Source organism: Labrus mixtus, chromosome 10, assembly GCF_963584025.1.
Source record: "Labrus mixtus chromosome 10, fLabMix1.1, whole genome shotgun sequence".
Taxonomy (NCBI): Eukaryota; Metazoa; Chordata; class Actinopteri; order Labriformes; family Labridae; genus Labrus; species Labrus mixtus.
This window is the reverse complement of record NC_083621.1, coordinates 7,140,646-7,156,080: the sequence shown is the minus strand read 5'-3', so window position 1 is coordinate 7,156,080 and position 15,435 is coordinate 7,140,646. Positions and strand designations below refer to the sequence as shown.

Here is a 15,435-nt window from a genome sequence, read left to right as displayed (position 1 = left end):
GACAAATTTGTCTTGGACTCTGTCCTGCAGTTACAATAGAATAAAAAAAACAGAAATAGAGATAATACGAAATACAGCATTTCATGTAACAATTTCACAAATTAACATCTTACAGCAGTGACATGTTGACGTATTGCACGGCCCATTGGCACACCCTATATTACTTGTGATTCTGAAAAATAATGGACATCGGCACAAATTAATGTTTATAGCGGTTCAGCGTAGTGTGGGGGAACCGAAATCTCCTTCCAGAGGGTAAAAGCTATTGTTGCCTTATAATTCAAAATACATTAGCCAAAATCAGAGTTATTAGACCATCAGTGTCTCTTCAATGTGCTTTTAAAGTATGTGCCATATGAACATACAGTAAACTTGGGTCAGGTTTTGTTCTAGCAAAGGAATGTCATCCACAATGCACAAAGCAAAGAACGAAAAGGGGCTCAGCAACAAGCCCCCCCCCTCCAGCAGGTTAAGTCATTGCCAACAGTGCATAAAGTATAGTTGTTATTACACTGCAATAAATCACCTACAAAAACGTGTGTAGTTACTAAACATATGCCATATAATCCCCTTTTCTCATATATATAAATTATTAGATAATAATGTAATTTAGTAAATTGCAGCACTATTTGCAATCAACTGAGACCCCACTACCACTTTCCACTGCAACGCATGCGCAGTCCGACAGACCTGACAGAAAGCTGTCGGATGTGAGCTTTTGATGTTATGGGCACAGCGCTGGCATTTAAATTATTCGGATAACCTAGAGGCATATGCACAAAGCCAAACGTTTAACTGTTATTTTATTTATACAATAATCGCCTTTCTGCGTTGTCACTATGCCGGTAAGTAGCCACACCAGTTGGCATTGTTTTGTAAGAAGGGGTTCCTCCCTTCCTCCGACCGCACTGATGTGATGCTAACCGGTTAGCATTGTTAGCTTTACAGTAGCCATTTGTGTACGATACTGGGACATGTTAACTCTTCCGTAATGTGATTTTTCAAGTTACCACTAATAATGACGCTTTAACAATGTGGCACTTTGACCTGAACGTTCAAATTAAAGTGCTGTTGGTCTATTTAGTATGTAAGCTATTCGCGAATGCCTGCCTAGCAACCCGGGGTATAGGCGACAACGTTACGTCACAAGCGTGTAATTTAATCGAGTCACTAAACAAGCTAGTTGCACATTGATACACATAGATACTATTTCCTTACCCGTGTGCCGGCTATGTCCTTGTTCTCACTCTGTTTGACTGAAATGATTATTATGGTCCATTTTTTTTCAGAGTAATAAGCTTGAAAAACCTTACAAGCAGGAGGTAAATGATAACGTTAAGGTGGTGGTGAGATGTCGGCCTCTGAATCAGAAAGAGAAGATGATGGGCCACAAACAGGCCGTGAGTGTGGACGAGATCCGCGGGACCATTACAGTGAACAAGCTGGAGACCCCACAGGAGCCCCCTAAGACCTTCACATTTGACACCGTGTTTGGACCAGACAGCAAACAGCTGGATGTCTACAATCTCACAGCCCGCCCCATCATTAACTCAGTTTTAGAAGGATACAATGGTAAAATGTGGGGGACTTTACCCCGTATTTTTATAAAATAACACTGCTCTTAAATCTCTATCGTTGAAGTAGTAACTGGATAATCTGTGTCTAATATTGTTTTCATACAAACACACTCAAACATGCACATTATAACCTTTTCTTATATGTTTCTTGAATTGTTTGCATGAAGTTTTATATCTAACATACTAAATGGTTTTATTTAGACCCTTTTTTTGGTATATTATCCGATACTGGCATTGGTGAGTTTATGCTCTGCTGTCCATTTCAGGAACCATTTTTGCATATGGACAAACTGGCACAGGAAAAACCTTCACCATGGAGGGTATGAGGGCAGTGCCCGAACTCAGAGGAATAATCCCAAACTCATTTGCTCATATTTTTGGTCACATTGCCAAGGCAGAGGGTGACACAAGGTGAGAAAGCGATCATTCAAACATTCGGCAAAAAACAAAAACAAATCTATACCACAAATTAAAAAGAACTTGTCCTTCAACCCATGTGAAGTCCACCTGACAACTATAGATGTTAACATTAGAGTAAAAAAAGTGAAACTCCTGGTCTTTTGTTTATTTTTCCACTTCACCACAGTTATAGCAGAAACTGAGACATTTATCAATTTACTGTCTTCTTGTTTTATTCTGAAACACTAGTTTAATATGAATATAGTCAGGAGTCATTCAGAATGTCAAAGGCAAGTCTTGTGTTTAATACACTGCAAGTAAAAATGCAACTAATCTTCAATGGTTTCTTTAAGGTTGTCTAACTTTAAAAATAAAAATTATAAAAAAAGACCAAAACGGACATGCATTTCCAATTAAACTGGTTTGATGGATTTTATGCTTTTTTTGGAAATGCAAAACAATCAGACTCAGAATGAAAATAACACATTTGTATCTGTTCAATTGATTATAAATGGATAGCCCAGTGCTTTTAAGTGGAATAACATTTCTTTATAGTTTGAAAATGTATGTTTTGATTAGGCTGCCTTTATGAGGCAGTGTGTTTCTCATTGAGGTCTTGTTAGCAGATTGAAAGGCTGAATTCAGACAGTCCAGTGTTAAGTGTTGTGAGGGATTTTTTGCTCGATATTAATTGATTAATCTCACTTTGAATACACATTTTACTTTCACAGGTTTTTGGTTCGTGTTTCATACCTGGAAATTTACAATGAGGAAGTGCGGGACCTGTTGGGAAAGGACCAACTGCAGCGTCTGGAGGTAAACGAATATTCAAATTCATTGTTAAAACTTGGATTTCTGAAATTAATGACAAAACGTTTTTGGAGATCATGAATAGACTATTTTTTTTTTTTACATGAAACTAGCAGAAGATGGTGCACTATATTTTCATTTCCATGATGATAAAGTTCTATTTTCTCATTGCAGGTGAAAGAAAGGCCAGATGTTGGAGTTTATATCAAAGACCTCTCTGGTTACGTAGTGAACAATGCTGACGACATGGACAGGATTATGACACTGGGGCACAAGAATCGTAAGTAGAACAATCAATAGCTTTAAAAGGGAAGTAGACACCCTCAAAATCAGACCTTAAAACTTTATTTTACCCCGATGCATCCGGCAGATATGTGCTAACATCATATCAGATAAAAAGAAGCTCCTTCCTTGCATATAAGTAAATATGAGGGAGCTTAAGCAATCTTGCAGTCTTGCATTATTTATAACATTGTGTGGATTACAAAATAAAATCTCTGTTCTTCTTTATGTAGATAACATGTATATAAGCATTAAGCAAAAGGCTTGTTATTAAACATATAAAATAACATACAGTAAACAGCTGAGTATAGATTTTACAGATTGCAAAGCTAATAGGATAAAACATCCAAGTATTTTGCTTCGTATTTATGTCAACATACATAATAATTTCACTTATTTGCTCTTCACATAATTGTATGTGTTTAGGGTCTGTTGGTGCCACAAACATGAATGAACACAGCTCCCGTTCTCATGCTATCTTCACCATCACAATCGAGTGCAGTGAGAAGGGTGTGGATGGAAACCAGCATGTGCGAATGGGAAAACTTCATCTGGTTGATCTTGCAGTAAGTAATTACCCATTCCAGGGGCAGTACTCACAAAGCCTCCTAAGTAAAAAGTGTAGCTACTAGTGATACAATTCTAAGAAAAATATTAGAACCATGATGTCTTCTAAGAATTTCCCCTTAAAGTTAAGACTAGATCCTGTAAAAGATAAAAGTTATCCACAAAGCATCTTAGCCATTAAAGGGTGCACTCACATTAGGCAAACCAAGGAAGTGCTTGGGCACAGTACACTTTTACACAGCTCTACACTTTATACTACTATCAGCATATGAAGAGGCCGCTGCACAAGTGGGCATGTGTTTTGTAACATTTTGTAAGCTATATAAAGTTCATTATGAAAGTATGGCTTACAATTTATTCAACAGAGATGTTCATAACACAAAATAGAGTTCATGATTACACATTGTCTGACTATATTCTATGATTAAGCCGAGTGATTTCAGTGTCTTTATATGCCCATTTTCAATTACAGAGCAGTTTTTCTCTCCTTTTTTGATCAACCAATCACAGCTTTTGAAAAAATATGTAAATCCTAGCAATGAAATCAACCACGTTTCCTCACTAAAATAAAAAGTTTCAGTGCCTTCCTCGCTCAGAGTTGCTCTGAGAATGTTCTTAAATCACTCCTAAGCTCGGACTCCTTGCTGAAATGTTTTAAGACAAGTTAGGGTGCTCTCTGAAATTGTTCTCAGAATGTTTGTAAATACATGCCCAGAAATGACAACAATGATATGTGCCTTACTGCACCACAGTCTTATCTTACCACCACTCATGATCTGCCTCCCTACAGGGCTCAGAGAGACAGGGCAAGACTGGAGCCACAGGTCAACGTTTAAAGGAGGCAACAAAGATCAATCTCTCTCTCTCCACACTGGGTAACGTCATTTCTGCCCTGGTGGATGGCAAGAGCACTCATGTGCCCTACAGGAATTCTAAATTGACCCGTCTGCTGCAAGATTCCCTTGGAGGAAACTCCAAGACCATGATGGTAGAGTAAAAAAGTTATACATGAGTTGCACTTTAAAGTTTTTTTTTGTTGTGCTTTTTATTTTCTTTGCAATAAATGTGCATGAACCTGTGAATTACATGCAGCTGCCATACTCAACAGTGACTTGTAGTTTTTGCCTTACTTTTTTCTTAACATACTTCTCTCCCCAATAGTGTGCAAATATAGGCCCTGCAGACTACAACTATGACGAGACCATCAGCACCCTGCGCTACGCGAATAGGGCCAAAAACATTAAGAACAAAGCCAGGATCAATGAGGATCCTAAGGATGCTTTATTGCGCCAGTTTCAGAAGGAGATCGAGGAGCTTAAGAAGAAACTGGTGGAAGGTGATGAGCCAAACAGTAAAATATATATATATATTGTCATTGGAGTTTTTTTTTGTCTATTTAAAATGCTGTTTTTTGTGTTTTTAGGTGAAGAGATCTCTGGCTCAGAGGGCAGCGGATCAGATGAGATGGATGAAGGTGCAGATGAAGGAGGGGAGGCAGGAGAAGGTCGTAGAAGAAGAAGAGGTTAGAATTATGTTTTTATGCACACATTGATTCTGCTATTATACTCTACTAATATATGCATATTACAACATACAGAACATTCTGCTGATTACAACATTATAGCCATTGTGGTTGTTTTTTTGCCAAGCAGTGGTTTAAAATGCTGATTCTGTAAAGCGTTATATATACATCCGTTTAATTTTTTTTCTTCTACCTAGTCTGATCTCTTATCAGTGTGTTAATTGTTATGAGTCAGCATTCAGTTCGTAATGGTTAACAAGCAGATTTTCTTAAAAGTAATCTAAGTAGTCACCCTTTTTGCTGGCTGCCGTCTTTCACACAGATCTCACTCAGGAGTTCCCCTCCTGTTCTCACCTTTTACTTCTGCGTTTAAGTGAGAATAACTGTTCAATACTGACACCAAGATTAATTAGGTCAAACTATGTTGCAATGCCGGCATAAATGTTCCAGTGATGTCATTTTCCTCATAATATGTTCCTGCTGTCTTTATTGCTATTTTCAGTGCTTTATTATGACGTCCCTCTGAATGAATAATAACCAAATTTTTCCTCTCCTGTCAGTATGGTGCTTTACCTGCAGTTTGCATGCTTTTATCCACAGCGCCATGATCTGAAACTATGTTAGGCTTCAAGCTAACCAGTGGCTCTTAGGGAGTAGGGATGGGTATGGTTCGGATTTTAGCGATACCGGTATTGATACCACTACTGCTTCTTAATAACAATACTTACTGATATTCTTATCGATGCTACAAAGTTTGCAAAAAAACCGAAATGACATGAAAGATGTCTGAATGTAAAGGACATTAAATAAGTAATGATTTCACCACAACAAGGAGAACATTTTTAATTTAAAATTACTTTATTTTCAATTGATAAGCTATTGAAATAAATGCCAGACAGTTGAGATAAGCCTAGAAACTCTGACAGTTGCATGGCAACTCTTATTGTTTTAACTTGTTTCTACTATCATATCAATATGTTATAGTCTACAATGAACTCTTTGATGTGTCACACGGCTCGTTGGGGTTTTCTATCATGTACAACACTGTGTGACCGTATATGGAGTAATGTTCCCCATTCAGATGCAAACAGGGGATGTTTGGTTGGTTATGTTTAGTTTGCACCTTGACCACCAAACTACAACAGGAACTATTGATGGCTATTCATTTTAGATAAAATTAAGCATATCATGTAATTCTTACTCATAGTAGAAGTACAGGAGCTCAAAGGGGAGTTTTTTATGTGTGTTAGAAACTTTATGAACCTTCTGTCCGGAGCAGGTTTTAACGTAGTATTCATGATGTACATCAGTGCATGTGTGAAACGGCCTTCAGACTTTTCTTGGTCTTTACAACCCCTGTAGGCTCACAGTCAAAAAGTCACTGACCTTTAGTTTTTGTGTCACAAATATTCAAAGGATTTACATGAAAATGAATGTAAAGATTGTTGGTGTGCAAGAGTTGACGAGTATGTGTCTGTGAACTATGAAGCCATCCTTCCAAAGGATTGACACAGTCTATCTGTATGCATTTATTTATATTCCTTTTCCTCTTCTTTTTTTCATGCATGGCCTAAATAACTAAAGTATTGACATACAAGGTTGTTTCTGCATGAATGATTTCATATCCGTGATTCAGATTACACGTTGGCCAGGCTTTATTTATAATCTTTAACCCCTTCATATCCTGTCCCTCAAAAGATGCAAATCAACTGCATCATTTTACACTTCATGTTGTGATATGACTAAAAAAAAAATTTGGTTGCATCTTATCTGTCACTCCATCTGTTGTTTGATCTTTCTTTCTCCCACTCCTTGTCCTAAATGTGTTGTTCCACTCTGTAGAGTCATAAGACTTTCCAGATCCCTCTGTAATGTGTTGCTCTTTGTCTCTCTTTCCTCCTACCGGTGCAAATACTGCCTGTGTGGCTTTCAATACACCTTTTATAACAAGAAGACAGAGGTTGGTGATAGAATATACTGAGAATAGTCTGACTGCCCTGTAGCAAAAGTGTCTGTACTTGCAGAAATTATTCAGGTGACTGCCATGTGTTTCAGTAGCTATTTCACTAACTCTGACTAATCTAATGGCAGGTTAATTGTTGCTAAACATGATTTGTCTGTACTGACCGCTCTACCAACCATGGGTCTCATCATGTTTCCGTCTCCAAATTCATCATGTTATTTCAGAGATATCTGTAGTTTATGTTTTTGTTTTGATTTAGCTTCACTAACTAATTATTTAATACTGTGCATTAGCAAGTCATAGTTTTAGTAATGCTGAACTCCATTGGCACTGGCGTCAGGAAGGAAGTTAAAAAAAACACTCCTGTATTACAGATTATGAACTGAATCTGCACATATTTAAATAATTCTCCTGCTGGTTACGCTATCAATGGACTAATCGTTACTTAGTGCATTCTAATCTATAAAATAAAAATAGTTTGGTAGAGAAAGACACATCGATCACATCCTGGCAGTTGAGCACATGGTTCCCTGTGTTTCTCTCTTAAGGAAGGAAGAAGGTTTCTCCTGACAAGATGGTGGAAATGCAGGCAAAGATTGAAGAGGAAAGAAAGGCTTTGGAAGCCAAGTTGGACATGGAGGAGGAGGAGAGGAACAAGGCAAGAGCAGAGCTGGAAAAGAGAGAGAAGGACCTTCTGAAAGCCCAGTGAGTTCATCAAATACAAATATCTTCACTTTTCAAATAATAACTGTAATGTTTTATCCCCTCATTTAATACTGATTCCTACTCTGAACTGTTAGGCAGGAACATCACCTTCTGCTGGAGAAATTGTCTGCCTTGGAGAAAAAGGTGATCGTGGGGGGTGTGGACCTCTTGGCCAAGGCAGAGGAGCAGGAGAAGCTTTTGCAAGAGTCCAACAATGAACTGGAAGAACGTCGCAGGAGGGCCGAGCAGCTGCGGAGGGAGCTAGAGGAGAAAGAGGTACGAGAGATGTGAAAGAGTTTTTCCATCATGCTGTTATCAGGATGACATGAAATGAGTATATGAATGTGTGCATTAGTTACATCATATCTAAAAGCCCTCTGCCCTCATGCTCTATCTGTTGTAAAGGTGGAGTTGTAACTATGTCCGTGGTTGAGTTGTGCTTTTTTGTTCATCAAAAATATATGCATAATCTATAACAACCCATGATTTTTACCTTTAAATCAAATTAGCCCGGCTAAAGCTAGTTTCAAAATGAGGTGATGCATATATGGCAGCAGTAACTTTTACACAGCCAGTTCTAGGCGGGACTATACGTATAGCCTAGTCAGGTAGAGTCTCCCATAGGTGTTGTTTACATGTTGTTTATGACAGTATTTCCTGAGGTTCTACCATATGTTAGGATAGATCTCCCTCTGTGCTATCCATCAACATGACAGACAGTCTTTTGGCCTTGACATTTTCTAAAGTGGTCTCTTATTGAATAGCGCTTCTGTCTGCTAAGTGTGTTGATTGTCTCCAACTGAATGGGAATAGATGATAGATTTATTCTTATTCGTGTAAATATTTCTTGTACTTATTGCTTGATATCTTACTCACAGTCCTATTCTATTTGATTAATATTTTATTGTAACTATATTTCTACTGCTACATTGTGTTTAGAACAACTGTAACGACCTAATTTCCCCCTGGGGTTAATAAAGTATTTCTGATTCTGATTCTGATGCACTTAGAAAGACTTGTTTATATTAAGTCATTTAACATGCTTAAGAACACAAAATATGATACTAGTCAGCCACTAGTCATGGGCTATGTCTGTTCTTTAATGTTTAGTATTACTGGCATTACATACATAAATTTCCGAGTACAGACTCTCACTTTCTTTGTGTTTGCTTTTCAAGAAAAACCACAGGACCCACTTCATTTTTGCATGAACTAATGCATTTAAATGTCACAATTTAAACAACTCAACTCAACAATTTCCCTTTATGCTGAAAAAGAAAATGTTGTCTAGGCGTCAACCTGACCTTTACCATATATACGTTTTTTACTGTCATTACCATAAGCTTGAGCTTTCTGGTCTTCAGAAGGAGCTCACTCTGCATCATCACTGATTCCTCTCTTTCTCAAAACAGCAAGAACGTCTAGACATAGAAGAGAAGTACACTAGCCTTCAGGAGGAGGCTCAAGGAAAGACTAAGAAACTGAAGAAAGTCTGGACGATGCTGATGGCTGCCAAATCAGAAGTAAGCAAAGGATAAACAATGAAGAATGAGATATCAGACGTTGAACAGTCCCTATCAGGGCGAAGTAGTGTTTATCATACAGCGAGAAAAGGGTAATGTTCCGAAGGACAGTTGTGATTATTTTCTTTTTTTAAATCAGGGCATAAATTGATAAGCTATAAAACTCAATCCATGGTTGTACCTCCTTGTTGTTTCACTAAATCAGACCGATTCACGTGGTTGTGTTGTGTTTGTCAGATGGCAGATCTGCAGCAAGAGCATCACAGAGAGATCGAGGGCCTCCTGGAGAACATCCGCCAGCTGAGTCGTGAGCTGCGGCTCCAGATGCTCATCATAGACAATTTTATTCCCCAGGAATACCAGGTGAGTACGGGAGTGGACGTAACAATCAATTTTTTATCCCTCAAATCTGTGCACACAAAGAAATGTGGTTGTATGATGTATGAAAATGGTGTGTACTGTGTATAAGTTGCTCCTGAAGGAAATGTTGTGTGTGTCTTTTTAGGATTGGATCAAATTGATTGTCAATATTAATTAATCAAATCATTAAAATCTCAACATTGCAATGTTCCCAACCCCTGTTTGTTTTTACTTCTATTTTTTATATATATTTTCTTATGTGTAGGAGATGATCGAGAATTATGTGCACTGGAATGAAGACATTGGAGAATGGCAGCTGGTGAGCTGAGCATGCATAAGTCATGCACACACTTACTGTTCAAAGGGTAAAACTCAGTCCAGGACTTTTTCTCAGTGCTTTTGTTTATTTCTTCTTTCTTTCAGAAATGTGTGGCGTACACTGGCAACAACATGAGAAAGCAGACCCCAGCTCCTGATAAAAAAGAAAAAGATGTGAGTTCTGTGGTAACATTTGATGGTTTTTGTTTTCTGTCTTGTAAAATGTATCATCCTTATTCCTCTTCTCTCCCTGCCTCCTTTAGCCATTTGAAGTGGACCTGTCTCATGTGTATCTGGCCTACACAGAGGAGAGCATGCGTCAGTCTTTGATGAAACTAGAGCGACCCAGAACCTCTAAAAGTGGAAAGAGTGGAAGACCCAAGACCGGGCGCAGGTAATCTACATTCTGCACAGATTACAGACACCATGAAATGCCACATCCTCTTGAGCAATACATCCCCCCCCCCTCCCCCATGCAGTGCAAGTGTTTTCTTCCATCAGTCCCTACTTATATTCACCATTTCAAAAATCTGATTCTGATTCAATATAAATGTATTTTCATTCTCACAAATATTTTTACAAATCGGATTGTACACTTGAACTATGAACTCTCCATTGACATTGGTGTTAAATTTCACACCAACACTTTATCTGCTCCATTCAGTGCAGTTTAAAATAACTAGTGCCAACAAAGGCAAAAAGATTGATGTATTCAGGTTATCACCTGACTGTCCTTATGATTATTGTGAACAGGATATCTTAGCAGTGCCCATCAGCAGAGTCTAAAAGGATAATATAGTGAAGAGATTACTTTTTAAACTAAAAGATAAAGGTCAACTTCTGTGTAACATAGTCGACAAATATTTGTTCTGACTATTGCTCTCCTCCAAACTGAGCTGAATGCAGGGAGGGAATTTTGTCAGATTGTACAAACTCTGGCAAACAATGATGAATGGTATGGATATTTATGGTCAGACTAAGTAGCCTCGCTGCTGTCCTAATGTGATATATTAGAAATGCATAGCATCAGGGTTTTTCATCTGACTAAGAGAACAACACTATTAGAGATCCATTTGACTCTTAAATAAGACTCCTTGTGAATCTGTTCACTATACAGTTAAGGAAATGTCTACTGGAAATCATATTCTCTCCTGAGAAAAAAGTGAGAGAGGGGGGGACCTTCTTTGGTGTTATGTCACTCCTGTAAGCATGGTTTACATTAGCTGGTATCACATGCAGTTGTCTGGCAGGTGTAGATATCCATGGTCAAAATGTCTAGCATTAAAAATGAATAATGGCAAATTCAATTTGAGCATTTTTTCCCTTTTTAAAAAAATATCTCTCTATGGTCACCAATCCTGATCAATAGGCTGCACTAATCTAATGTGATCTAATGTCTCCCCTTGCTCTCCAACTCTCGCTTATCTGTGTAACTCCTGTCTGATGCCTGCTGGGCAGATCAGGGAGAGAGATGTTCGCTTGTACGTCCTTCGATTGAGCTGCGAGATCTCATATTAAAGATGAACCTTCTTGTGCTCTTGTTTTGAGTTTCACCTTTCAAAACAAAGCTTCCTCTCTGAATAAAGCAAACAAGGGCTGCTCGGAAAAACAAACAAAAACAAATTAAACAACAACAACCTTGTATCGTCGAAGGTAATGGCTCCAATCCAGACCGTGTGTGGAGCTGCTGACAGACTGATTAAGCCCCTGTTTATATTTATTATAGTAATGTCAAAGTCATATTTACAGGCTTTAAATACAGATCATTAATATTAAAGTCATACAGAGGCAGAATTGTTTTCCAGATCACTGGAAAGTTTTAGCATGACATCTTTTGTAAATTTTCCTGCGCAGTCACCACCAGGTCTCCGTAGACTTTGTGACTCTGTGTGTGGCTGTTAGCGCTGGTGTGTGGCTGTTAGCGCTGGTGTTTGTGAAATAGACACTTTTTTGGAAAGGGGTGGAGTTGCATCGTTGTTTTAAGAGAAAGAGTCGCACATCAGGCAACGTTGTGCTGTACACAGTACTGAGAGGACGTTTAAGGCATTTCATTCGTGCATGATGACAAGACACTCCTCTTTCATGTAAACATTCCTTTCCTTTTTTTGTAATATATTCATGTTTATGTATGCAATATACAAATGTATCCACAGTCCTGGTCATGGTTATACATTCATTCTATGGAGATCAATGGTGCATGTGAACTCAAAGTTGTCTGGTTGGCTGTGACAGAGAACTACAAACTAAACTCGTTTGTTGCCGTGGCTCGTCATGTGACAGGGAGATGGTGGATTTCTCTGTTATTTTAGTCCTCCGCTGTCAGTATACAAGGGAAGATTGTGTACATGACCACTTTCATTCATTCACATCTTCTCAGCAGGTGGTTTGAACAATTATGGTTTAATCCGTCCCTTGTGCATCTTGGCTGAATTATCCTGAATCTCTTTTTTTTAATCTAAGACATACTAGGTGACTAAAATAATTTAGCTTGATCTGGCTATATTATTTACACTTTCAGTTGAATATGATCAACCTCACTTTCTAGTGGGACAGTGTATCCTCTGCAACTCGTGGTCCAATTAAGTTTTTTATCAGTAAATCAGTAATACTGCTATGCGTAAACCAAAAAGTAACTGTTGGTTCATCAGAAGGATATTAATAGCATGATATTATGATGTGTAAACTAGATAGTATTTGCTCTTATCAAGCGGTATGGTTATTCTGAGAAATACTGAGCGCTTCCTGAAAATGTTTATAAACTTTATCGTGTGTCTTATCTCCACACAGGAAAAGGTCTGCAAAGCCTGAAGCTGTGATCGAATCCCTTCTGCAATGAAGAAAGCAAAGACGAGAGCTTGGTTTCTCTGCATATTTCATGTTACTTTAGCAAAACCAGTCGTTAGTCGAGTCTTGAGAATGAAATGTTCAACATAATTTAAAAGATTATACACTGTATATCCACTATGGTTTTAAATGTGAATCAGCTGCACCCATGATAGGACTAAGAACTCTTGGCCAAGACGACCTGTTATTTGTATTATAATCTAAGATTTCTTTAAGGATGTCCAACGTTTCTACGTTTCTTTGGCACAGTCAGGTGGTAAAAGCCTTTGTTTAGATGAAACTCTTTTACCTGAGCACCTTTAGCACTAAGGAGGAAACACCATAGTTTTAAAATATGACCAACATGAAACAGAATGAAAAAGACATGAACTGAATTCATATCTGTTGCAAGTATATTTAACACGCCAGGGTTCAACCTGGAGGATGTTTCCATGGAATACAAAAACTCCTTAATGCTGAGGGAAACAGAAACACTCATGTTTTCACACAAGAATGACAGGCTGTATTACGTATCAATAATGTAGTAAAAATGTGACTTATTATTATTCCCTTATGCTTCTAAGTCAAAGGCATAGGGGCGTGCATGCTTACCCAGCTCTACCAGTGCCATTTGCTATAATCAAAGAAAGTCTTTGAATTTCTTCTCACTGTAGAACACTTTTTGTTCCATTGAAATACACTCTACATACTGTATGCCTCAGTATAATGCACTAGTAGGAGGTCTCTGTGGTGAACATTTTCTTTAATGCTGTTCTGTAGTGGAACTGACTTTGATTTTGTAACATATGTTAAATGTTTACATTCAGCGAACCCCTGGATATTTTATTTATTAAATTATTTTTTACGTTTGATCCGACTTTTTGTGTACTGATCTGTTTCATCTTGGGGATGTTGTCTTATTGGTAATGGGTGCCCTTAAAACATCTCATTATGGGATGTAACAGCCATAAACAGCTTATCTAATTGCCCATAGTTCAGCTGCAGAATCAAAGTAATCCAAGAAGGTAAATGGTGTCTTAGAAGACGCCTCATGTTCTAAAGTCTGACTTCAAGTTGTTTGACTTCAATGGTAGGAGTTATTAATAATTCAAACTTGAATCAGAAATGATTGGAAAGAAAAGAGACCTCAAGACAAAATGAATGTCACTTTATGATTTATTGACAAATAAATACCAATATTACAAAATAGAATATATAAGAAAATAAATTCTTCCTTCAACAATAAATAAAAATAACTTATGTTAGTTACATTTGTCGCCTAAATAATTTTCATGATCAGTCACGGGCTCACTCCTGTCCTCTGGGACTTTTCCTTTTTAATTTTTGCACAGGAGCTGAGGTCTGTCAGGAATCTCGTCATGTTGACAAGGTTGGTTTTATGCAGGTCACACGTAATCTGAAATGAAGAAAAAAAAAAATATATATATATCTGTTTAAATTGTGCATAAAAATCTAGAGTTACATTTGTTAAATATGTGAGCTTTTCCAATAAACAATTAAAAGAAATTATTTAAAGAGTCAATGTATACCCATCTAAATGGACTTTCACTTAGAATTTCTCTTTACCTTCGGCTGGATTGAGTTGTTGTACTCTTCCAACATGTGGGTGAGTTTATTTAAATCCGTATCTTTTAGACCCTTCTCTTTCAGAGCCTTCTCAGCCAAGCAGAATAATTCTTTCTGTGAAGACAGCACAATTAGTAACAGTTTCCAACAAACTCAGTTAGTCTTGAATAACCTTGAAAAGTAAGAAATGATGTATATGTCCAACAAAATATCAAACACCATTGTGTACAGTTATTGTAAAATGTTTGCAACATACCCAACATCTTACTCCGTTTGTTTCTGGCCAGTGTATAAACTCCTCCTTCAATGACAAGATGAAAATGTCAAAACGTTATCAAGCAAACTAAACCACGTATTGTTTTTGTAGTTTTCTTACCTCATTTGAATTCTTCTGTAAAATGTTGTTTGCTTCTTGCTTAATTTGCTCAAGATTTGTCACAGTGACCGGTAGTGATGCTGTGTAGGTCATCACAAGGATCGTCGCTGAAAGAATTAGAAAAGTGAAATTCTTCATGTCTTTACGAGAGACCGCGTGCCAACACTGTAAGGTTGAGCAGAAAAATAAAACACCTACGGATACTGTCTCGTATTCCTGATGCTTCTTATAGTGTCATCATGTTCACACTCAAAACCCTATGTGACCACAATCTAGAGACACGTAAGAGGAGGAAAACACCAAATAAGGGCTTAAGGATGAGGTTTTTCAGGTTTACTATCAAGTGTTCCACTTAATGCATACACTTGTGGTTATATGTTATAAATGAATTACCTATTAATCCCTTAACAGCAAAGATCTCACCTCAAAATGCTGGGGTCATCACCACTAAGTGTGAACATCTAGTAAAGGATATTGAAACCTCGGGGGATTTTGGGGTAGATAACATGTAATGACCAAATACTATGATTACACTGTGAAAACTGTCTTATACACATTGAATCAAGTGTTTGGCTCCTAACTGTTCAATTAAACAGCCTGCAGTGATGTTTATGGACATTTTT

General features: G+C 37.7%; 1 protein-coding gene across 1 annotated transcript; it reads left to right on the top strand.

Annotated features, from left to right (window-relative positions):
• The first annotated feature begins 680 nt into the window (after positions 1–680).
• Positions 681–13,726, top strand: kif3a (kinesin family member 3A). Its single transcript, XM_061047807.1, has 17 exons — positions 681–845; positions 1,290–1,572; positions 1,844–1,988; positions 2,708–2,792; positions 2,961–3,066; positions 3,495–3,634; positions 4,426–4,623; positions 4,797–4,971; positions 5,059–5,157; positions 7,669–7,825; positions 7,921–8,101; positions 9,238–9,348; positions 9,586–9,711; positions 9,974–10,027; positions 10,132–10,200; positions 10,290–10,420; positions 12,814–13,726. The coding sequence occupies exons 1-17, from the start codon at positions 840–842 to the stop codon at positions 12,860–12,862; spliced, it is 2,115 nt and encodes a 704-aa protein (XP_060903790.1). The 5' UTR covers positions 681–839; the 3' UTR covers positions 12,863–13,726.
• Positions 13,727–15,435: the final 1,709 nt, after the last annotated feature.

What these genes read in the sequence shown, in the direction of transcription:
- kif3a (XM_061047807.1), top strand. An exon ending in AGTTTTAGAAGGATACAATG is followed by an intron (nt 1,573 to 1,843) that starts GTAAAATGTGGG and finishes TGTCCATTTCAG; the next exon opens with GAACCATTTTTGCATATGGA. An exon ending in CTGATAAAAAAGAAAAAGAT is followed by an intron (nt 10,201 to 10,289) that starts GTGAGTTCTGTG and finishes TGCCTCCTTTAG; the next exon opens with CCATTTGAAGTGGACCTGTC.